Source organism: Vigna angularis, chromosome 9 (genome assembly GCF_016808095.1).
Source record: "Vigna angularis cultivar LongXiaoDou No.4 chromosome 9, ASM1680809v1, whole genome shotgun sequence".
Lineage (NCBI taxonomy): Eukaryota > Viridiplantae > Streptophyta > Magnoliopsida > Fabales > Fabaceae > Vigna > Vigna angularis.
In genome coordinates, this window is record NC_068978.1 from 28,504,995 (window position 1) to 28,530,193 (window position 25,199).

The following is a 25,199-nucleotide window of genomic DNA, read 5'->3' on the forward strand; positions in this document are numbered from 1 at the left end:
CAGGTGCCCCTTCAAGGGCGCTAAGTGCCATTTGCTTCGCAAACTTACTTGGGTGCCCCATCCAGGGTGTTGAGTGCCATCCAGTTTTGCGTAGCTCGTGTTGAGCGCCCCCCAGGGGCATTGAGCGCCACTTTCACTAATGTGGCAGTTTGAGCTTATTTAAACCTAAAACATGAAGGGGTTTGGGTCTTGGTGATTTAGAGGCACGATTTCACTGAGAGGAGAGCTTGGAGGGATGCTAGGGTTTGTGGGAACACTCCCTTGTTCCTCTTTAGGTACTTCTTCTTCTTCCATGGTTATTTTGTAAGCTCTAAGGCTCTCCATGGAAATAGAGAGCCAAACCCATCTTGTTAGGGATAAATATAACCTTTGAACTCTTATGTATTTGTTGAATGATTCGAATATATATATGTATATATCTATGCCTTTTCTATCAGTTGTTAGTATTCTTGTTTCTAATCTTAAAGCTTGTGTGTAATAGAGATGTTCATGGTTTGATCTTTGATTCATGGTTATGGGAATGTATCTTGTGTATTCTAGACTTGAAACAAGAGTCTTAGTGGTTCATGGATTCTAGGAATGGAAGATGATTCACTTGTTGTCTTATATCCTAGTTCTTAATGCGGGTTTTACTTGTTAATTAATCAAGGCATTGAAAGTTAATAGGTGAAAGCTAGGCTCGTTCACCTAAGAGATTAGGGTTGGAGTAATTTTGTGGACTGACTTTAGTAATTTGATGGAAAGGAGATGAAATTGTGTACGCACAAGAGTGAATCGGTGAAACCTAACCTTAGCAATGTCATTTCATATCATTTCTAGTCTATTCCATTCTTAAGTGTCTTCAAACACCAAAGTCCAAACTTGTATAGTTGAAATTTTATCTTGTTTGCACTTGTTTTTCAATTCATATGTTGTTCTTGAGTCTATATGAGTTGTTAATAGTACAATTAACTAGTATTACACGAGTCTTTTGGGAAACAATACTTGGTCATTTTATATTACTTGAACGATTTGGTACACTTGCAATTGAGTTAACAACATGGCCGAGGTAATTTTGAGAATGATAGTGAAGAGTAAACCAGTCAGCAGAATTAGCGCGACCCAAGACAAGGAAAAGATTGAGGAGATCGGTTAGGAGTGAAGTGTTTTAAGTGTGGCAATCACGGTCACTATGCAAACGAATGTAGATCGAGAAAGTGCTACAATTGTGGTAAGTCCTGTCACATTGCTAAATTTTGTCGAGCTGAGAAGAAAAGTGAGAGAAACCTTCTTACGAAAGAAGAAGATGAAGAAGATATGGGGATTCTGTTGACGTCAAAGATCTCAGAGTTGAAGGTGGAGAATTTGCATATTGGACCATGCTTGAAATCAAAAGTTGAGGAGATTTCTACCAACTTAGTATGGTATTTAGATACTGCAGAAAGTAATCAATGTGTGGAAACGAGAACTTTTTTATAAACTCACCAAGGTGGAGGCCAAATTTGTGTCAAGGTGACCGTGAAAGGGCATGGAACAATGTGACATATGGAGAAGGATGGATGAGTGACGTTTACCATGTTCTCGAACTAAAAAATAATATTTTAAGCATGAGTCAGATAATTGAAAAAGATAATTCAAGACTACTCATCCTTGTTGTGTCTATCGAGGAGGAGGTTCCCTGTGGGTTACACAAACACCAATAACATCTGAGCCAACTATATAAGGGATCGATACCACTTTTTACCCAAAACCTTAAGGCAATTGGTTAATGGGTCTTTCAACTTTATATACTGCTTTACTTTCGGATAACGGTTTAAAATACAGTTATCTGTAATGTGATTTTGATACTAAAAGTAACCTTTTTAACTTAAAAACTTGTTTGGACTCGTGCTTTTTCATTAAGTTGTGTGAATAAGAGAGTTGAGGTTGAATTTGATGATTTTATGACTAATTCCCTTTGTTTTGATAGAAAATGAGTTAATACAGGAAGCAGAGATGAAGTGCTAGGGAGATAGAGCTTAGAAAGGCTTGGAAAAACACTAGAAAGGGGAACCGCACGAAGCTTGGGCGACCTGCAGGACGCTTGAGCATGGAAAAATCGACGTCCGTCGCCCGGGCGCCCTCCTAGGCTGTCCGAGCGATGGACCCCGAAGCCTGGGCGACCAATTGAAGCTCAAGCCCTACATGAGATCGTCCACCGCCCGGGCGCCTTAAATGGGGTTCCCGAGTGTCGTGCGTCGCAGATATGGTCCTGTTTTTGCTCTGTTTCGACTCTTTTGGAACGAGCCATGTTTCTACTCTTTTCCAACTCTATTTAAAGGACCCAAGTGCTTTAAGTTTTGTATCTCTGGCTAGAGCAACACAACAACACACTCTTCTACTCTCTGAAGGCAGATATGGGGGCGGGAGCTTCCTCCTTGACTTTTAGGGTTTTGCTATCTCATGCTTTTCCATTGTTCATCTAGTTTTTCCATGTCTATGGGGAACTAAACTCTATTTTTTGTTGGGGAATGATGTAACCTTGTGAACTCTCATGTATTTGAATTAATTCTTAATTTTATATGCTTTATTCATTAATTGTTAGGGAATTCATATGTTTCAATGCTTACTCTATTTAACTCATTTAGTTGCATGATTTATGAATTGCATAAGTGTCGGGAGGTTCCTTACAATTCAGGTTCTTGTTGAATTCTCCCAAGGGTAATATTTCTCAGGGATGAGGGTATCAGTACTTGGTCGTCTTAAGCTCTCGATCTTCAGACTTAATTTTCTAAGAACGTTAGGAATTGCACAAACTAGGAATTAAGGCAGGCTTATTGCGCCTAGGGATTGGGTCCTAAGTAATGTAGTGAGTGATGTTAACATTAATGCATAAAGAGGAATTCTTATATACATGAGAGAGAACTTAGTGAAATCTAACCCCAACAACATATTCATCTCATTTTATAAACAACATTCGTTCATCTCTGTGTTACTCTGCTATTGATCAATTGTATTCATATTTAATTTTTTGTCTTTGCATCTTAAACCAATGATCTCGTTTTCTAAAAGTCTTAATTAATTGGGTTATCACACAACTGTTTAGTGTCGAGAGTCCTCTAGGATACGATACTTGGTCTTACCATTTTATATTACTTGTGCGATTCGGTACACTTGCCGATCCATCAACACTTTCTCATTTCTAACCAATGTGGGACTTAAACTCACACTTGGATTCCCAACAATGGGTAAGAGGCCTTTTGAAGTGGTACCAAAAGCAAATCCGTGAGGGCTTGCCCAAAGCGGACAATATCTTATCAGTGTGGAGATCTGTGTGTGTGTGTCTTGTCCCTCCCTACAAATGGTATCAAAGCCCATGGTTTAGGTTTGGTGACCGGGCTTAGACGAGTACGTCTCTCCATAATAAGGTGAAGCCTGAAAGGTGGCCGAATGTATCATGAGAGGTGGAGAGTAAGAGATGCTCAATGTTGTGACCATGGATCGTGAAAGAGGGCAAGGAGACGCTCAGTGTTGACCATGGTGTACTCGAGGATAAGAAAAGACTTCTACTGTAGGGGAGGTGGAGGTAGGAGAACCATAATCCTTTGTTTGAGGAGAGGATGTTGGGTACAAACAAAGTCCCACATCGGATAAAATAAGAGATGGATATGAGTTTATATACATATAAGATACCTCCATTAGTAAGAGGCCTTTTGGAGTGGTACCAAAAGCAAATCCGTGAAAGCTTGTCCAAAGCGGACAATATCTTACTACTATGGAGATCTATGTGTATGTGTGTGTTGAACCTCCCTACAATCCTTCCTTCCTTACACTCCTAAGTTCAAAATCCGTTCTATATCAAGGATGTTGGATGGTACTTTGTTTTGTTTTTTCATGGCGTTCTATTTTTGGCCATATTAATGTTTGCTGAGACTACTTTTTTTAATGTCTTGGCAAAATATTGAACCTACCCTTTAAACATTCGTTGTGCAATGTCACGATAACCAAGGACAATAAATTATTCATCAGTCACAATTTATTCAAATACATATCATTGAGGTTTCTTTCACGTATATATAAATATGTTTGATTTTTAGCTATCAACTTGTGTGCAGACATGAATTTAAAACTAGTAATAATGAAAAATTGTGTTTGATTTTAAAATTAAATTATAAAATTTTAGTCCTATTCTTTAAGAAAGTTATTTTCAATAAACTAAATTATACTTGGAGGGTTTCACACATGACAAAGGAAGTTCCGAGGTGACTAAAATATAACTTCCACCAATGTTTTATGATACATGAACTAGATATTTTATAATTTAGTTAAGAAACTAAACATAATTTTTCATGGTTAAAAAAAACATATATCTAAGAAAAAGTTCAATCATTCAACAGTAATTATATTGGTTCATCTCATTCTGAATAAGGTTGAGTTCTTATGATACCAATTGCAGTTTTACAGAATAATATTAGGTAGCAAAACAAAACAGAGGAAATAAAATTCTGAAAGAGATACAACATACCAGTTGAAATAAAAGTGATCGTTATTATTTTCAATATGCACTGCCAATTACTTATAATACTTGCAGAAACCAAAAAAGCTAATTGAGATTCTCGCAAACTAATTTACTGTTATTATTCTCCCGAAGTTTAGGAGCATTTATTTTGACTAAAACTTTATTCAACAACTAAAACAAAAAAATAAAGTAAATAAAGATGACAAGTGGAGTATAAAAGCAAATATTTACCAATAATCCTTCAAATTCAACGTTGGGATTTATATCTGATAATTTTTGAGCTTACAATTTAAAAGGATGCTTGTTTCAGTTTTCTATTCTCAGCAATTATAGTTGAAAAGGATTCCACCTGCATTATATCTTTTCCAAGCCTAAGCTTAGAACAACCAGATAGGATGAGAGTTTTTAAAGATCTCAACCTCTTTACCTTTCTTGGGATATACCTTAGACTTCTGCAATCCTTCAAATTTATCAATACTATATTGGAGAGATCACCAATGGATTTGTGTACCTTGATCAAACTTGGACAATCTTTTAGAATCAGCTGTTCAAGACTTGGTAGTCCTGAAAAGTCAGGTGTTTCTATCAGGTATTTGGAGTGACTAAGATTAAGGAATTTTAACCGCTCTAAAACCTGCAGCCATAGTTTTTCGACAAAAGATTAAGAAAGATAAAATATGCGTTAGTTATAAATAGAACCAATAAAAAGAAAAGGAATGAATACCACGCGTTGTTCCCAGACTAGTTGGAGACGACTATGCTTGAAATCAATTGCAATTACATTTTCCAAATGAAAGTTGATTGGAATGTATTTGTAAGGAAACCCTCGCCAACAAATCCATCTCAGTTGTTTAGAAATGTGCCCATAATCTCCACTAAGTTGTACATGATCAAGTTGTAGCAGTCTTAGTCTCTTCATTTCCTTGAAAGCACGAGCTTCCAAGCAATCTCTACTGCTGGAATGCAGTTTCAGGTACAATCCCTGGATAGCTTCTGTCCCCTGCGATGAATATAGCAAAGATAAACAATTGAGAAATCCATAAATAATTGTTGATTATTGATGCTTAACCTTGAGTTTAACAAGTTAACAACACATGCATTACACTTAAAAAGAAAACACTTTCAAAAGAAGTTTCAAAATTATATAAGTAATGTTCTTACAGAATTCTCTTTCAGTACATCTTTTACGTCATCCTGCAACCACAATCGACTTCTTTTTCCCGGTTCCTTTGAGCATTCTTGATGAATAATTTCTCTTCCCATGTCTCGTAACAAACAGTGCATTTGAAGCTTGTTTTTCCTTTCAACTTTTATGAGGCCCCGCTCAATCAAAACCGTTATTCCAATATCAGCATGTAGTCCACATGCATTTAATATCTCTGTGACATAGTCTCTGTCTTTGCCAATAAAGAAACAACATACATCCAGAAATATATCCTTTTCCGTATCACGTAAATCTTCAAAACTTATTTTTAATACGCTCAGAATTTCACCCGGGGGAATTCTTTGTAGTTTCAGCAATACACTTTCCCACACTTCTATTGTCCTATCACATAAAAAGGAACCAAGGAACTGAAGAGCTAGTGGTAGTCCTCCACAATAATCAACGACGTTTCTTGCGAGTAAACTCCATTCTTTTCTTGGTTTTGCTTCTCTAAAGGCATGCCAACTAAAAAGCTCGAGTGACTCATTTTCGTTCAAAAGATGCATTTTATAAACATAATTAACTCTGAGTTGTTTCAGCAAGTGAAAATCTGTAGTAGTAACGATTATCACAGTTCCTTGACCGAACCATTCACGACTCCCGCATAGGTTTTCTAATTTGGCAGACTCATTCACGTCATCAAGCACAATAAGCAACTTTTTTCGAGAAAATCCATTCTGGATCATAGTTATTATTCCCATCTCAACGCTTTTCACCTTCAACTTGGATTTTAGGACATCAGAAAGAAGATTTTCTTGCAAAGCAACATACCCTCCTTCATAACGAATATTCTCAATAAAACTCTTACCAATGAATTCACGATAAATTCGATTGTAGATGGCTTTGGCTATGGTTGTTTTACCTGATCCTCCCATTCCCCATATTCCTATCATACACACTTTGCTGGATTGATTTTCAATACATTTAATCACTTCTACGCGGGACTCTAATCCAACAGGATATTCGGTAATAAACAAGTCTCTATAGTCCAGTAATGTCTTAACGTGGATAACAATTCGCTCTACAAGTGCAGCATCATGCCTTCAAGTTGAATGATAATGTGTTACCAAAATTAAATCACAACCTTAACATATGCTTCATTCACTGTCAAACCAAAGAAAGTAGGAAGGATTCATTTTTTTACCTGAAATTTCTGAGCTCCCAACCAGTCATAACTGCAGCTGTGGTGAGTGCACGGTTCCACTTGGACAACGCATGGTCCAGTTGTTCTCCTGAATAACTTTTGTGTGCAGCTTCTCTCAACGCTTTCCCAAAATCATCCATCTGATGACATACATCCCATGGGTTAATCTCGTAAAATACGGGCACAACTATTTGGCCAAAAGTTTGGTGGCATTCAATGATTTTTTCAAGCTCAAGAAGACAGCGGGTAGTTTCAGCGTAAGATTTGGAGAAAACAATTATTGTAATCTTAGTGCCTCCTATTTCTCGAAGCTGCTCTTCCAGCTTCATTCCTTCTCGCAGATTCTCCTGGCTAATAAAAGTTTTGACTTGAGCTTGTAAAAGGACAGAGTGGAGATGAGAAACAAATCTTCTACCGATTTCTTCTCCACCAAAGTTGATGAACACATCGTGTATGAAATGGGGTTCTGATGTTAAGAAGGATGAAGATGATGATGATGATAAAGAAGAAGATGCAAACTCCATCGAAGGAATTGAAGTCAACTCTTCAAAGATAAAACAAACGTTAAAGATTAATATGATTTATATGTAGTCCTGAATTGCGTTATCACTCACCCAAAATATCATTTATATTTGGATTAAATATGTTTTTAGTCCCTAAACTATTGGTCGTTTCTGGTTTTCGTTACTCTTTCAAAATAAGGTACAATTTAGTCCTCATTCTTTTTGAAACTTTTGTTTTAGTCCTCGTTTTGTTGACTAAACGAGGACCAAATTTTTAGCGGTGCTAGTTTTCGATGACTAAAACCAACATTTTGAAAAGAATAAAGACCAAATTGTACCTTATTTTGAAAGAGAGACGAAAACCAGAAACGACCAATAGTTTAGGGACTAAAAACATATTTAACCCTTTATATTTGATATTTTTCATCCTGAACCCATCTCGCTATTCATACTTCATTTTTTTGCGACCTGCGCGCGTTAACTTTTTTGAAAGACACTTTAAGAGTTGCAATTACGATTTATGTTAAATATTCTAAAAGACACTTTTTAGAAAGACACTTTTTCACATGAAGATTTTAATTATTAAAATATTTATGTTGTTTAAGTAAGATTTTTAAAGAAATTAAGATATTCTATCAAAACTCTGTTGTCAAGATGGGTTGTAACCCATGAGCCAATCCGGCTTATCACGGATTTGAAAAAAATATAAATTTTTTATGTGGATTAGTTTTCAACACGACTCACTTGGAACCCGGTCCATCCGGGTTGAACCTGTGGTGAGTCGGGTTGGCTCACCAACCCACCTAATTTAGTTAAATTATTTATAATTTTGTGTTTCAATATTATTAGGTAATATTTTTTTATTATATTGTAGATGATGATAAAGAAGAAAATGGTTCAACAAAGAAAAATATTATAGATTTATCTATTTAAGACTCTAATATTATAAATAGACAAGTTATACAAAATTTATCAATATTAAAAATTTATTTGTTCGCCTTTTGTACAATTTTTTGGATAACTCTTGGATTGTATGATTTTTTTTAGTTTGAATTATCTTTGGAGTTTAACATCATTTTAGTGTGAAGTTTATTTAAATTTGAATTAAAAAAATTGTAATTTTTTTATTTTAAGAAAAACATATAATTAAATGAGCTAGTGAGTCAACCCGTTTAACCCACCAACCCGTGGTGGGTCGAGCCAAGTTCGAATTTTTTCAGCTCGCTAATAAGTGAGCCTGGTTGGGTTGGCTCACCAACTCGTAGTGAGCTGAGCCGGGTTACCCGTTTTAACATCTCTAATCAAAACTATTAAAAAGATTTACAAAAGGAAACACTTAAAAAATATTTAATCATGATTTTAGAGGTAAACATTAGATGTTGTGTAGAATTCATAGTTTTTCGCTTTCTTTATTCTTTCATTCTAACACAAATTTTAATGGAAGATCTAGGTACTTCATAAATTTTTTTTTTACGTTTCTTATGAAGTTGTGTCAAGGAGCTTATCATTTTTTTAATTACGTGAAGAAACTATCTTTGTTAGATACCAAACTGCTTCCATAAAATCCATCTTAAATCAATGAATTCTCCATCTTTAAGCATTGTTAAAAAATGACTATTTAAAAACATGATACAAGAAACTGAAATCTATTGTGTATAAACCAAGCAACAATACAACACATTATTAAAAAACAAGAGAAACAGTATGAACTATTGAATTTTGTGACTCAATGGTTCAAAGAGTCAAATCAGTTAAATAAAAATATATTCCTATCCTATTTTTAGGAGGATTTTATGCATTATTTAATTAATTAGTTTGGTAGATATTTTTCAAAGTCGGTTACAAATCACTAGTGCAGAATTGACTTTTAACGTCCCCCCATAGACGTTCGTCCACAAAAGCCCCAACGTAAATAATTGACCGGTGGCATATTTGTAAATAAGTGAAACTCTAGATGTCCGTTGTGAGGGGCACAGACGTCTAAGAGGCTAAAACAAATAAATGTTTCAACTCCCCTGCCAGCCCATTAAACGTCCGTGCAGGAGGGGCTCGGACGTCTATAATATTATAGACGTCCGACCCCCCATATCGGACGTTTAGGGTGCTGAAGGGGTGGTTGAAGAATTAATTGTCTTCAGCCCCTTAAACGTCCGTGGGGATGGGGGACGGACGTCTGTTGGTTGATAAATTTACAGCTTAGACATTTTAGGTCGTTCCCTCCTCGATTTTCCTCCCTTTCGTTTCGAATCTACTTTACAGGTTAGACATTTGTTGGTTGATAAATTTTTGTATGCATGTAATTGGGTTTTGTGTATGCATGTTTTTTACTCTAAGGTATGTATGTGTTATTGGCTTTTGAATTTGTGTATCTGCACTACTCCTCAATTGTAGAGCCATTATGCCCATTTCCTTCATGCTGCATCATTCCTCCATGTCGCCACTTTCACTGCTACTCTCCTCCCTTCCCTTCCTCGTAGCCAATGCAACGTGTGTCACCACATTGTCACGAGCCTCCCTTTCCTTCCCATTTCGAAAAAAACTAAAGGTTCAATCTCTCGTCTTGTTTTTTTTTTTCTATTTCATAATTATTTCTTCCTAATGTAGGTATTTTTAATGTGAGGGTGAGAAAGGTGGTGGTGACTTTATTTGTTGGTGGGGAGCATAGTGGCTCTACAGTGGTTTTGGGTGAAAAATACTAAGAAAGTGAGGATAGAAGAAAATGAAACAATAATGTTTTTAAAAAAATATAGGGAATAGGCTTCATTCAATAAAGAACTAAAGTAGAAATTAAAGAATATGCTTCGATTAAGACCCGAAGCCTAAAATTGTACATTTTTTACCTTGTCTGAATATGCTTCGGTTAGAGAACCAAGGTATAATCTCCAAAATAATCAGTGTCGAAGCCCTTACCTGCATTAGTGTGTTGAGAAAAATGCGAGTAAAGGAAAAAACAACTTTGTACTGTTGTATCGAGTCGTGGAAGAGTCTGACTAGGAGAAGATAGAAAACACTACGTCTTCAAAAGAAGCAAGGATCATTAAGGAGTTTTTATGGCTTGTAAAGTAGTTAGGTTGTCAAGTGAATTTGGTTTTTCAAGACAAGCAATACTCACTAAAAAGAAAGGATATCACATATTGTATGTGCAACAAATTATTGAATTTCTTGATCCTTTTTCATTCTATTGCTTACCTCTTTACAACCTAGGATAATCTCTATAACGTTGAAAATGTTAAAAATATGTCTGTCACGATATTTTTTCGACAAGCCAAAATTCATCGGTAAATATGCAGTCGGTAATATTTACCAACGAAAATCTATATCTATTGGTAATTACCAAAGGAAAAATTCATCGGTAATTACAAAAGGAAAATTCATCAGTAAATGTTTCGAACCGATTCACTTTCTTCCTCCTCTCTCCTTCTTCGTTCTTTTAGCTTTTCATCTCTGAAATTAATCTTTGAACCTCCACATGTGATATCTTGAAGAAAAATGGTGAACGTTTTAGGTCCAGCTTTTCATACACATTGCATATTTGGGTAAAAAAATTGTCATTCCTTTTATCAACAGATTTATTGATGAAAAAGTTCATCAGTAATAGGAATTTTAAATTATTGACGAATTTTAAGGTTTAAAGTTATAGGCAAATCTTACATTTGAAAAAAATCTGTCGCCAAATAAAATATGTATTATCGAAAAAATTTCCATAGGTAAAATTTGTTGATAATAAGTCAGTTAGTAGTTAAAATTTTAAAATTCATCGATAAAATTCGTCGATAATTCAATTTTACTGATGGATTTATTTTTTATCTAAAATTTCAAGAATTTTTGTTGTACATTTTCCCATCTTTATTAGATAATTCTATCTTTATGGTATGTTAACTTTTTCACTTAGTCATTTTGACTAGATTTTTCTTATTCTTATGGTTCACGTATTTCTTTCTAATTCACACACATATTTTTCCATATTTTTCCATTTTTCAAGCTCGGTGTGTTTTTCCAAAACAAGGTTTAAACATGATATTTCAATCAAATTCAAAGTGGCTGTTTGTCCCTAACTCAAATCCATTAAAGAAAAATTTGCCTTGTGTAGATCAAAGATGAACACTTGACACATAATTAGTCTACACAAAGCATATGCTCTTAATCATTCAGGACTACTCATCCTTCCTTCCTTACACTCCTAAGTTCAAAATCCGTTACTTTGTTTTGTTGTTTCATGGCGTTCTATTTTTTAACATATCTATGTTTGCTGAGACTACTTCCTTTAATGTCTTGGCAAAATATTGAACCTATCCTTTAAACATTCGTTGTGCAACCATAACCAAGGACAATAAATTATTCATCACTCACAATTTATTGAAATGGATATCATTAAGGTTTCTTTTACGTGAATATGTTTGATTTTTAGCTAACAACTTGTGTGCATACATGAATTTAAAACTAGTAATAATGAAAAATTGTGTTTGATTTTAAATTAAATTATAAAATTTTACTCCTATTTTTTAAGAAAGTTATTTTCAATAAACTAAATTATACTTGGAGGGTTTCACACATGAAAAGGAAGTTTTGAGGTGAGTAAAATATAACTTCCACCAATGTTGTTTTGTGATACGTGAACTAAATATTTATAATCACCAGCGTAAAATATATTTTTTTATAGTAATTTTTTTACTGTTAAAATTCATTCGGTATAAAAAGTGATATGATAACAATAAAATAAGTTTTTTTATACCAATTTTAAAGTAAGAAATAAAAATTTTATACCGATTATACTCAAAATAGGTATAAAAAAATTAAATTTTTATGTCCGTTAAACTTATAGTATAAAAGTAATGGTATGATAAAAATATAATGCTGAAAAACTTTTTCTACACACAATATAATCGGTTTAAAAAACGCCGTGAAGAGGCGATGGAAGTAGTTATAGGAAGGCGTAACAGACGCCGTGAAGAGGTTTACATAGTCCATCTCCTTCGACAAGCAGCTCTACAAGCAAGACATAAAAGGGAAGCATAGCGCATACGTCGATGTTAGCTTGTAAGCAAATCTTTAATTTTCAATTAAATGAAAACAACACACAGGATCTTGAATTTTCATGATACTCACAATTCCCACAATGCACAGTAAAAGAGAACTAACCTGGATCCATTGTGCACTTCTTCATGTCTCTTCCTGTCAAATGTTCTCTCTCCTCTTACTCCACTTTAATGCCTTCTGGATGATATAGAAGTTGTAGGATAGTTTTCTCTTTCAGTTTCTATTCTTTCCTGAGAACGCTCCGTTCTCTATATCTCTTCAGAAACTTAATGTGTTCTCAGAAGTAAAACTTTTTCCTCTTTTATGATATTTTAATTAACTTTAATAAAATACCAAAATGCCTTTTTGGAGTGAGAAGAGAGGGATTAATTTTAATAACTCTAAAATAATCCCAATAACTTTAATACTTTAATATTCTAATAATCATCACATTAGAATCCTTACATTAAAGTTATACTTTAAATTACATGAACCAATGTAAATTATTAATATAATTTAACATTCTCCCACTTGGTTCATGTGATGACTTGAAGATCTAAAATAAACTTTAAGTGCGCACCATTTATTAGAATTATCAAGTCATCATCCTTATATGAATTGAAATAATCGGATCATGGCGGGCAAAAGTCATGATCGACAAGATTCCTTCCATGTATCACATAATCAAAACAACTCAACATAACTTTAATCAATCTTATAACTTTCATGTCTCTAAAGGAGACCTATCATGTCACCACAATCAATAATACATGTATATAATTTAATGTGGATAACAATAGAATAAAGAGAAACATAACTTTAATTGAATTCACAAGTGTCATGACAGTACAAGCATATAACTATACATATCTATATAGATAGATAACAACATCATGTTAACATTGACTTATCCATAATGCCCATACTTTCAACATGGCCAATAAAAGTTTTGGGCGGTAGTCCTTTAGTTAACGGATCTACTATCATCAAATCCGTACCAATATGCTCAATCAACACTCTATGTTTCTGCACTTCTTCTTTGACTGACAAGTACTTCAAATCCATGTGTTTAGCACCCTTTGAGTACTTATCATTTTTAGAGAAGAAGACGGCTGCGGAATTATCACAATAAATCCTTATCGGCCTAGCTATACTGTCAATAATACCAAGCCTCGATACAAAGTTCCGTAACCACAAAGCATGAACTGTGGCCTCAAAGCATGCCACGAATTCAGCCTCCATGGTGGAAGTAGCAATGACTGATTGTTTTGCACTTTTCAAAGAAATTGCTCCTCTAGCCAAAAGATAGACATACCCAAATGTGGATTTTCTTGAATCCACACACCCAGCATAGTCTGAATCCGAATAGCCAATCACTTCGAGATTATTTGACTTTCTATAAGTGAGCATGTATTCTTTGGTACCTTGTAAGTACCTAAGAACTTTCTTTGCAGCTTTCCAGTGATCCATTCCGGGATTACTTTGATATCGGCCTAACATTCCAACAGCAAAACTGATATCTGGCCGAGTACAAGTTTGAGCATACATTAAACTCCCAACCATTGACGCATAAGGAATAGACTCCATGGCCTTTCGTTCCAAATCATTCTTGGGACATTGCATTTGACTAAACTTGTCTCCTTTCTGAATTGGAACTATTCCAAGAGAACATTTTTCCATTCTGAATCTCTCTAACACTTTATTAATATAGCCTTTTTGAGACAAACTTAACAATCCTTGTGATCTATCACGGAATATTTCTATTCCTATCACATAAGATGCCTCATTCATATCTTTCATTTCAAAGTTGTTAGAGAGAAACTTCTTTACATCATGTAACATACCAATATCATTAGCAGCAAGAAGAATATCATCAACATATAGAACCAAAATAACAAACTTACTCCCACTGACCTTTATGTATATACACCGATCAACGGTGTTCTCTACAAAACCATACGAAGTTATGATATCATTAAATTTTAGATACCATTGACGGGAAGCTTGTTTTAGTCCATATATTGATTTCTTTAATTTACACACTAGATTTTCTTTTCCTGTTATGGTGAAACCTTTTGGTTGGTCCATATAAACTTCCTCTTCTAAGTCACCATTCAGAAAGGCGGTCTTTACATCCATTTGGTGAAGCTCTAAATCATAATGAGCCACCAAAGCCAAAACAATTCTCAAAGAATCCTTCTTAGAAACAGGAGAGAAGGTCTCTTTGTAGTCAATGTCTTCCTTTTGAGTGAAACCTTTGGCGACTAATCTAGCTTTATACCTTTCAATATTGCCTTTTGAGTCATGTTTAGTCTTAAAGACCCATTTACAACCGACTCTTTTTGAACCCTTAGGCAATTCAACTAGATCCCATACTTTATTGTCATCCATTGATTTCAACTCTTCTTTCATAGCATTCAACCAATTCTCTGAATTATTACTTTCCATGGCTTGTCTGAAAGAGATTGGATCCTCATCAATGCTTAAGTCACATTCATGTTCAACAGAGTAAACCACATAATCATTCGAAATAGCAGGTCTTTTCTCCCTTACAGACCTTCTTAATGCTGCTTCTTGTGGTTCCTCTATCAATTGCTCATTTATGACTTGCTCATTGTCAACTGGCTCAACATTTATATGTTCATTTTGTGGGATTGGAACATTAATTTGTTGTCTCTGCTTGTTGTGTGACTGTGATACAACAAGAGGGATAACAACTTCAGAAGAAACACTATCAGTATGCTCTTGAATGTCCACTATTCGTGATTCCTCACTCCCACTAAATTGACCATTTTCAATGAACTGAGCATTTACAGACTCAACTATTCTTGTACTATGGTTAGGGCAATAAAATCTATATCCCTTTGACTTTTCAGGATAACCGATAAAGTAACCACTAATGGTTCTTGCATCAAGTTTCTTTTCATGTGGATTGTATAACCTTACTTTTGCTGGACAACCCCAAACATGAAGATGTCTTAAACTGGGTTTCCTTCCGGTCCATAGTTCATAAGGAGTTTTAGAAACTGCTTTGCTAGGAACCCTGTTAACCAGATATACAGCAGTCTTTAATGAATACATCCACAAAGATAAAGGGATATTACTATGACTTAACATACTCCTAACCATATCTATAAGAGTACGATTTCGTCTTTCTGCTACACCATTTTGTTGTGGTGTACCGGGCATTGTATACTGTGCACATATACCCCGACTTTCAAGGTACTTTGCAAATGGACCTGGATATTGTCCACTCTCATCCGTTTTACCATAATATTCACCACCTCTATCAGATCTCACCACTTTTACTTTTCTATCTAATTGCTTTTCCACCTCATTTATGAACACCTCAAGGGCATTCACTGATTGAGATTTTTCATGCAATAGATATATATAACAATAACGTGAGAAATCATCAATAAAGGAGATAAAATATTTTTCACCATTCCAAGATTTAGTGTCAAAAGGACCACAAATATCAGTGTGTATTAACTCAAGAAGTTGACTGCTTCTTGTGGCGGGATTCTTTGATATGTGTTTTGTTTGTTTACCCTTAATACAATCAATACATACATCCCAGTCATCAAAATCCAATTGAGGTAAAATTTCATTTTTTACTAACCTCAACATCCTTTCTTTGGATATGTGACCCAATCTTTTATGCCATAAGAAAGCAGAACATTCCTTTCCTGCACTAGAATTTCTATCAACAACATGTTCAACATTAAACAGGGATTCAGAAAAATTAACATCAAGATTTAAACGGTATAAACCATCCAATAATGTACCAGAACCATAATAGTACGAAAGTTTATACAAATGAAAAATATCATTTTCAATCCTAAAGTTAAAACCTAAACAATCCAACTTTGCAACAGAAATCAAATTTCTAACACAACCAGGAACATAGAGACACTTTTCAAGATTCAGACAATAGCCAGTGTCTAGAATCAATCTGTAAGTCCCAATTCCTTCTATTCGTGCCTTCATTTTGTTCCCCATATATAAATACTTTTCAGTTTCTTTTATGGGCTGGATTGAAAGGAATCCCTGCATAATATTAGAAACATGAGTAGTAGCTCCAGTATCCAACCATCAGGTATTATTAGGCACTTCAACTATATTTGCTTCAAAACTTACAGAAACATAAAAAGTACCTTTCTTTTCGAACCAAGATTTTCTTTTCGGACAATCTTTCTTGAAGTGACCTACTTTTTTGCAAAAGAAACATTTCTGGTCCTTCTGGATACCGCCCTTATTCACTTTCACTTATCCTTAATAGTGTTATAATTCACTTGGAACTGGCCAAATTCAGGAGGAAGAGAGTTCATGATGAACTGTACTAGAAAAGACTCATTCACCTCCATTCCCATTGACTTCAATCTTGCTGCTATATTAGCCATTCCAGTTACATGTTCATGTATGGGCTGTGACCAGTCAAACTTTTTGGTAGTCAACTCACTCATAAGAGTTCCCACAATAGACTTGTCAGTTATGTCTGATTGTGAATACTCCTTGATCATTTTCATGAATTCCTTTGCGTTTTCCGTTTTGGGCATGGAAGGCTTTATGTAACGTCCCGACAACTCACAGGGACCATCGACTGCCCCCACAGATCACCACGAGGCTTTCCAGTGTGCTTTGTCCTCACTCGCACACTTTCTGGGAAAACTTCCCAGAAGGTCACCCATCCCAGAATTACTCTAGGCTAAGCACGCTTAACCATGGAGTTCTTATGAGTCAGGCTACCGAAAAGTAAATGCATTTTGGTGATATGAGTAGCCAAATCAATTCCTTTAAGTTATCCTTCAACTGTATAGTCCCATACCTACACAGTCTCCAGATCCCTCTCATTCCGGTGTATGTCCGATTCGTCCATGTACCCCTTCCACACGAAGCTACCAGGAGCCGCTCCTTGTCTGTGCCCCCTGCACCATGCTTCTTGCACCGGCGTCACTCCCCGCCCTCGTCTCCGTGCCCGGGTGTCACACTTTACGTTCTCTGCCATGGACATACGCATCAAGTTTAATGACAACCTGTTAGACCTATGCCAAGCCTCATAAAGAGACTTTTCATCACTTGTACTGGTCTCTGTAATGGCTGCGGGCATTTCATCCATCATAATAGCCATATCCAAGTCTAGAACACCCAGTTGGAACTGGATTTGTTCTGACCAATCGGCATAATTGAGCCCATTAAACTTGACGACATTGTTGCTCAAACCTGCTAAATTCATGTAAGCTGGAATAATACACAAGCTCATACATCAATGCTTTGATTAAATTTAATGGATTCAAACAAATTACTACACTAGTCATACATTTAAGCTCACCTTTGGGTGACACTTAAACTGATAGGTAGCCAATTAAGTCATTCATTTAAGTTCACCTTTGGGTGATTCTTAAACTGACAAATTCCATATATATACTTTAATAAACAATCAATCATACTTAAGACTATATGTATGCTATCTTTGGATATACAAACATATACTAAGTACATGAAATGTTTCACTTTAATGTCATCAATTATAAACCATGGTTCACCTTTGGGTAATCCATAACATCCTTACATCAATGACTAATTATTATATATATTCATAATTAAACATCTTTTATATTATGAATAATTTTCACAATACTATAAACAACAACTTTTAATTCACATATAATTTTCATTCAATGCATTAACAATAACTATGTTCATAATATAATAATAATATAAGTTGCAACAATAAATTGCATTATTGTGAAAACATGTGCACGTTACAGTCATGCAACAATAAAGTTGCTTTTATGCTTTAACAACCAAATTAAAACATTTATATGCACGGCTTCAGGGGTTAAATTCAAGACATTGAATTTTCTTTCATGCAACATTTAATTTGGTTACTTTGTACGGCTTTCAATTTCAAAACTTTAATTGTGCACAGATCAAAAAAAAATTAATGCGATAATCAAATAATAATGAAAAGCTTCCTGGATGAAATTCACGTGTTACAGTGAATTGAAACAACCATGCAGAATTTAATTTGCCATATTCACATTGCACTGGACGTGTAACAGTAAAAATAACAATCAAGGATAAAAAATTTGCGGCTTCCATAATAAACGAAATTCACGTTCCAGAGAATCGATTTTCTTTCATGCCAATAAAATAATTAAACATCTGAAAATTTAAAATCCCTAAATTTCATAATTCAAAATTAGGGTTTCAAATTAGGGAATATTACCATTCAAGGAGAATCATAAAATTCAGAACCGTGCTCTGATACCACTTGTAAGCAAATCTTTAATTTTCAATTAAATGAAAACAACACACAGGATCTTGAATTTTCATGATACTCACAATTCCCACAATACACAGTAAAAGAGAACTAACCTGGATCCATTGTGCACTTCTTCATGTCTCTTCCTGTCAAATGTTCTCTCTCCTCTTACTCCACTTTAATGCCTTCTGGATGATATAGAAGTTGTAGGATGGTTTTCTCTGTCAGTTTCTATTCTTTCCTGAGAACGCTCCGTTCTCTATATCTCTTAAAAAACTTAATGAAGTAAAATTTTTTCTTCTTTTATAATATTTTAATTAACTTTAATAAAATATCAAAATGCCCTTTTGAAGTGAGAAGAGAGGGATTAATTTTAATAACTCTAAAATAATCCCAATAACTTTAATACTTTAATATTCTAATAATCATCACGTTAGAATCCTTACATTAAAATTATACTTTAAATTACATAAACCAATATAAATTATTAATATAATAGCTCACTAGGTCAGTCACGAAATCTTTCACTCTTCCAATTCAACGTTCAGCGAAACACTCACTGTTCTTTGTTTAGGGTTTGATAAGCGCGAGCAACAGAGACTCCATTATCGAAGGTTTGGAGGAAATAGAGAGGCGCATTAAGAATGGAGAGTTCAATTGGAGAGCTGATAGAGAGGACGTGCACATGAACATCGGTGAGCCTGCGAAGAAGCTCCACACCGCTCGGAGTAGGAACGATGAGGTTTTTACTGACTTTCGCCTCTAGTGCCGCGATGCCGTCGACGAGATCCTCGTGAGCATGAAGCAGCTTCAGGATATGTAATTGAAGGTTTCTCTGTAAGTAATTGAAATACTGCAATTAAATAAACATGAGTGTAATAGTAACTTCTGTTATTCATAAGCAGATATGATGACCTTTTGCAGTAGTTTTAAACATTCTTTAGTCGGCATTTTTCTAGCATCTGTAGCACTAGGCACTTCGAAAACCACAACACTATGAAACTGCAATTTCAAGCATGTCACTAAATGAAATATAATAGGTGCTTCACTGTAGTTATTGACACGAAGCATGCTAATTACTTTTGAATGCTAGTTCTCTTTTTTATGGTTAAGCTGATCTTCCCATGGGTCAAAATTTTAGGATGAGGTTAAATAAACCAAAAGTTATTATTTAAACTAGAATGATGAAATTGATGTGTGTATACATTTTTGACAGCTAATTGTACCTCCTGTATTAAATTCCTTTGCCGATCAAGATAGCAGAGTTCGTTATTATGCTTGTGAAGCATTATACAACATAGCAAAGGTGGGGATCAATTTTGTTTACCTATATAATCCGTCAATACTCTAATGTACAATTCTCCAATGTCATCACGTTTTGATGCTAGGTTGTGAGAGGAGATTTTATTATATTCTTCAACCAGATCTTTGATGCCTTATGCAAGCTTTCTGCAGACTCAGATGCCAATGTACAAAGTGATGCACATCTCTTAGATCGACTTGTGAAGGTGTAATAAACTTCTACTGAACTTGAACAATCTTTTGGCAGATTTACTCGAGTGCATAACTGCACATATCATATGTTTTCTGAATATGTATTATTGATCTAATAATGATTTGAATTACTGTTCCTTTTGATCAACTAATGATTAAATGCTACTTTATTCAAACAGGATATTGTGACTGAAAGTGATCAGTTCAGGTGCACATCTTACTTCTTGTCAAAGTTATTATGAATTGTTGTTCATTATTATTTTCCTTAAACTGTGCTTTCTTGTTTTAACAGATAAATGAGTTTGTTAAACTTGGTGGAGATCAGCTTGTTCCATATTATGCTGACATTCTTGGAGCCATTTTGCCGTGCATATCTGATAAAGAAGAGAAAATTAGAGTGGTAGGCTTACTGGAGTTTTCACTCCTTCCCTGTCTTTACCATTTTTTTGGTAATTTACCTTTTTTATTCTCTGTTTTGTATGATGTTAATTTTAGTGTTGCCTACATTGGAAAGCAAGGATTTAGAACTCTTTTGTGGCTTATGTATAAGGTTGCTCGTGAAACCAATGAAAAGCTACGTGCAATCAAGGCTGATCCAGCTGACGCATTTGATGTAGGAGCAATCTGTCCATTGCTATGAGGTGTAGTTTTTTCTGAAAATTGCTGCTTTTCAATTATGATTGAGGACCTGTTTAGTTTAGCCGACGCTATTTTGTTCTATATATTCTGGAGAATGATTTTGCAAATGATTTAACTGGTTAGGCAACTATCTAGTGAATGGGAGGCTACTCGAATTGAAGCTTTGCACTGGATGTCAACCCTCTTATCCAGACACCGTAGTGAGGTGATTTGATTTCAGCTTTGTATTGGTTTTTGAGTGTTATGATGAGCAACACTAAGTAGTTATGGTAATGGGGGCACATCTGGTCCAGGGGTATATCATGATTCGGAATTGTCCTTAAAGCATATACTCTTCTATTGTACTATCCCTTTTAGTTTATGTCATTACCTTAAATAATAATAATAATAATATAAGAACAAAACACTTTTCCCTGCTATAAATAATGCGGTCTCCATTAAAACTTTATTTCAGTTTAATTTGTCAAAAGCAAGCTAATTCGGGCATTTGTTTGTTGCCACATACATTGCATCGCAATTCATTCACAATCACCATTTCTCCATCATTCCAGGAATATGTTCAAGCCATTTCATGAGTGCCTGTAATGCCTGTAAAGACAAATTCTTCAAATAATATTCGTATTTTCAATCGAAGCACAATTTTCAAAAAGGTTTTGTATTGTATTTAGACTTACATCTAGATTAGTTCTATAAAATGTGGAAATGAATATATAATTCTTGGCACATTCTTGTAGAGGTTTTAGGAGTTTTAAGTGTGACTAATCTCTGGACAGGGAAAGAATCCATGACAAATTAATATATATGCATGTGTAACCCACCCTTAAAATTCCTCTCCATGCTGGGACTTAGGCACCCTTTTATGATTTAAGATTCACGAGGATCTTGATTTTGGAAACCTTCTACAAGGATGCTAAATGTGACTTCCGAGTTTTCAAGTTTTCAAGTTTCAAAGCTTTGAAGTTGTTATACTTAATTGAGTCAGATGACTGAATAAGAGAAAAGCTATACGTGTGTAATATTTTAACTTCTTTAACATTATATGACATCTGCAACTAACACATCAAAGCATATAAAGTTGTGTTTATATATATAAATGATTTTAATCTAGAAATTATGCAGATTATAAATTGACAGGGATGAGAAATGAGGAGCAAACAAATCAACCAATAAAACGTCATATCTAAATGTGTTGCAAAGCTTAAGGTATTAAAGCATTAATATAACATTATTCTTCCTTGGCTTATTTGGTTAATGATGAGTGAAATTGATAAGGCTAATTATGTTAGTGCTTTCAATTTCATAAAATCAGTATGAGTAAATTATAATTTTTATCAGTATAAGTTAACGAGACATGCTTATTTACCTGTTTATGTTCCCAGTCTCCCGTGGAATATGTGGGTCTGTAATTTTATATTGTAAAAGTACAATGGAACTTAACATTTTGTATGGATGATGATGGTTAGGTGCTACTTTCCAATCCTATTTAAAATTTTATTTTGATTATATCTAATGCATTTAATAGAATAAAAAATTGTAAAATAAAACTTTAAATATAATTGAAAAACAGAACCTACACGGCTTAAGTAACTATATGCATTTTTCCCCGTTTAATTAACTTATTTGGTATAGTACATAAGTAAATTATGAGAAAGATATAAAGATATGTGAGGTAATTCATAACTTATTTAGACTTTCACGTCTTGCCCCAATTCTAGATATTGAAGGAAATGTACCGAGCAATGGTATGAGGTAAATTAGGTCCCCTTTGTTGTTGTTACCTTTGTAGTTTTTGTATTAGGCTCATTAAATGTTTAAATTAATTTCTATCATGACAGCATGTCCATTTCCTTGTAAATTACGTTCTCACTTTCATTCTTTTTAATTTGATGCCATACATATTGTCATATACATGCTGTTGGTTCAATTATTTTTCTTTTCTTTATAACTTTTAGTGAATTAGCTTATTTTTTGGAGCCTAGAATAAGAGAGAGACTACGATTTTTAAGAACCAATTTGGTTTTATGCCTGGAAAGTCTACAACAAAAGTTTTTTATTTTCTAATGAAGGTGATGGGTAGTTACTGAAGCATAAAAAGAAACTTATATTTAGTTTTAGGAAAGATATATGATTAAGTGTGAAGGGAAATATTGTGGAGAATTGAAGAATGTATAAGTTGAATGATGATATATTGGAAAAATTCTAAGATTGAAATAGTCTTAAACTCAAATTCTAAGATTAGTAATGCCATGAGAGTTTTATTTCATTTCTTAATGATATCCTGGAGAGTCTATCATGCAACACAACATCTCCATTGGAAATGTACTAGTTCAAGAGTTAAATATGGTTTACTCAGATCCTTTTCTTGGGCACACAAATTGAAAGTTCTATGGAGGAAATTAGTTCTTGGACTGGCATATAATTTAAAGTATTAATTTCTAATTGCATATGTTTGACTCAAAACAATGTATAGTTTCTTCTAGTCTAAATAGCTACTCATTTGATCATTTCACAATTTCCTCTTCCATCTATCCCTTTCACTCTTTCCACAATGAAAATTACATATTTTTGTTTTCCTAATGCAATCAACCTATTATTTTACCTCTCGATTATCACTAACCAATTTGCAATGATGTAATCAAAACAGGTAGCAACTTTATAAATTATTTGAAAGGTTGATCTTTGGAGGTTACAAAGATTATTTAACTACCAGGCAAGTGTGTCATGCTTTCTTTTTGGAAAATTTCATTCTTAGTATAATATTAGTTTATTAATTTGATGTCCCAATCCTTTTTCTTGTCAGGCAATTTGCAGGAAGTTTTTGGAAAAGTGGGTGGTAAGAGACTGGTTCGAGCTATTGACATGGCTGTATTTGAGTTTGATCTACTAGAAGAATATGATTCACGCCTTAAGAAGCTAAGTCTAGGTGATAAATTGCCTATCAAATTCTCCAAGTGATTAATTGTTAGAAAAACAAGTTATTGAATTATAGACAATGTAATTGTGAATTTTTTAAGTTGGATTACAAACCATGTAATTTTCAATTTCTAAGTATAACCATTTCTAGATGATTAGATGTTTCAATATTACATTTTTAGTTGAGGAAGTATTTTATGTGTAATTATATTATGTGAATATATTTAGGGACTTTGTTAGATAAATATTATATTGAGGGACTATTTTGATGTGTTAATAATAGAATTAATATTAATTAATTTTTTTGTTATTGATTATTTAGAATGTATTATGGAATTGATTTTTATACATGTCTGGATATGGATAATAGTACATACAAATGAAATATTCAAAACAAAATGTTACTTTTATACCTGTTAAAGCACAACAGGTATTAAAAAATATTTTTTATACCAATTATAATAATGTTAGGTATAAAAAATGAGTTTTTTTTTAATGCTTTTTTATACTTGCTCTCGGAATGGTAGGCATGAATACCAACTTTTATACCTATTATAGACAAAAACAGTGTAAAAAGTTGAACTTTTTACACCAATTTTAGAATTATTGTAAAAAATCAAAACTTTCTATACTTCTGTTTCTATAGCTATTCGAAAACAGAATAAAAAATATTTTTTAATAAGTATAAAAAACTTTTTTTGCACTAGTAAATTTAGTTAAGAAACTAAACATAATTTTTCATGGTTAAAAAAACATATGTAAAAGTAATGTACGTGTAACAAAAAAGTTCAATCATTCAATTGTAATTATATTGGTTCATCTCATTCTGAGTAAGGTTGAGTTCTTATGATACCAATTGCTGTTTTACAGAATAATATTAGGTAGCAAAACAAAACAGAGGAAATAAAATTCTGAAAGAGATACAACATACCAGTTGAAATAAAAGTAATCGTTATTATTTTCAATATGCACGGCCAATTACTTATAATACTTGCAGTAACAAAAAAAATTGCTAATTGAGATTCTCGCAAACTAATTTACCGTTATTATTCTCCCTAAGTTTAGGAACATTTATTTTGACTAAAACTTTATTCAACAACTAAAACAAAAAAATAAAGTAAATAAAGATGACAAGTGGAGTATAAAAGCAAATATTTACCAATAATCCTTCAAATTCAACGTTGGGATTTATATCTGATAATTTTTGAGCTTACAATTTAGAAGGACGCTTGTTTTAGTGTTCTATTCTCAGCAATTGTAGTTAAAAAGGATTCCACCTGCATTATATCTTTTCCCATGGCCTAAGATTCGAACAACGAGAGAGGATCAGAGGTTTTAAAGATCTCAACTTATATACCTCTCTTGGAAGATAGCTTAGACTTGTGCAATCCTTCAAATTTATTACGAGTATATTGGAGAGATCAGAAAGAAACGCTTCTTGATTCTTGGAGAATGAACACCCCTGCAATTTCTTATCTTAACTCACTTTGTCAGATATTAAAGATGAGAGATCAAAAGTTCTATATGTAGAGAGTTATGCG

General features: G+C 33.9%; 2 protein-coding genes and 1 long non-coding RNA gene across 6 annotated transcripts; 1 reads left to right on the forward strand and 2 right to left on the reverse strand.

Annotated features, from left to right (window-relative positions):
* Positions 1-4,684: 4,684 nt before the first annotated feature.
* On the reverse strand, positions 4,685-7,356 carry LOC128194102 (disease resistance protein RUN1-like). Of its 2 annotated transcripts, none has more exons than XM_052868852.1 (4): positions 6,826-7,356; positions 5,639-6,722; positions 5,202-5,477; positions 4,685-5,111 (listed from the first exon to the last, which is right to left on the reverse strand). In XM_052868852.1, exons 1-4 carry the CDS (start codon positions 7,347-7,349, stop codon positions 4,767-4,769), a joined length of 2,229 nt encoding a protein of 742 aa, XP_052724812.1. In that variant the 5' UTR covers positions 7,350-7,356; the 3' UTR covers positions 4,685-4,766. The 2 variants fall into 2 exon arrangements, with proteins under 2 accessions (XP_052724812.1, XP_052724813.1); XM_052868853.1 differs by having other exon boundaries at positions 4,871-5,041.
* A 9,253-nt stretch (positions 7,357-16,609) lies between these two features.
* LOC128193961 (uncharacterized) lies at positions 16,610-17,580 on the reverse strand. The gene is made up of 2 exons (XM_052868164.1): positions 17,361-17,580; positions 16,610-16,947 (listed from the first exon to the last, which is right to left on the reverse strand). The coding sequence occupies exons 1-2, from the start codon at positions 17,578-17,580 to the stop codon at positions 16,610-16,612; spliced, it is 558 nt and encodes a 185-aa protein (XP_052724124.1).
* Positions 17,581-19,134: 1,554 nt separating this feature from the next.
* On the forward strand, positions 19,135-23,460 carry LOC108346219 (uncharacterized). 3 transcript variants are annotated; one of them, XR_001833784.2, is made up of 9 exons: positions 19,135-19,449; positions 19,829-19,918; positions 20,001-20,120; positions 20,286-20,314; positions 20,399-20,506; positions 20,657-20,747; positions 20,869-20,950; positions 21,865-21,948; positions 23,390-23,460. It is a non-coding gene; the product is annotated as an uncharacterized LOC108346219 (long non-coding RNA). The 3 variants fall into 3 exon arrangements; XR_001833785.2 differs by having other exon boundaries at positions 21,880-21,948; XR_001833786.2 differs by lacking the exon at positions 21,865-21,948 and having other exon boundaries at positions 23,390-23,459.
* Positions 23,461-25,199: the final 1,739 nt, after the last annotated feature.

What these genes read in the sequence shown, in the direction of transcription:
- LOC128193961 (XM_052868164.1), bottom strand. Translation starts at nt 17,580, where the DNA reads ATGAATTTAGCAGGTTTGAGCAACAATGTCGTCAAGTTTAATGGGCTC. An exon ending in GTTGTCATTAAACTTGATGC is followed by an intron (nt 16,948 to 17,360) that starts GTATGTCCATGG and finishes CTGTGGGGGCAG; the next exon opens with TCGATGGTCCCTGTGAGTTG.
- LOC128194102 (XM_052868852.1), bottom strand. Translation starts at nt 7,349, where the DNA reads ATGGAGTTTGCATCTTCTTCTTTATCATCATCATCATCTTCATCCTTC. An exon ending in TGGGAGCTCAGAAATTTCAG is followed by an intron (nt 6,723 to 6,825) that starts GTAAAAAAATGA and finishes TTCAACTTGAAG; the next exon opens with GCATGATGCTGCACTTGTAG. An exon ending in ATGTACTGAAAGAGAATTCT is followed by an intron (nt 5,478 to 5,638) that starts GTAAGAACATTA and finishes TATTCATCGCAG; the next exon opens with GGGACAGAAGCTATCCAGGG.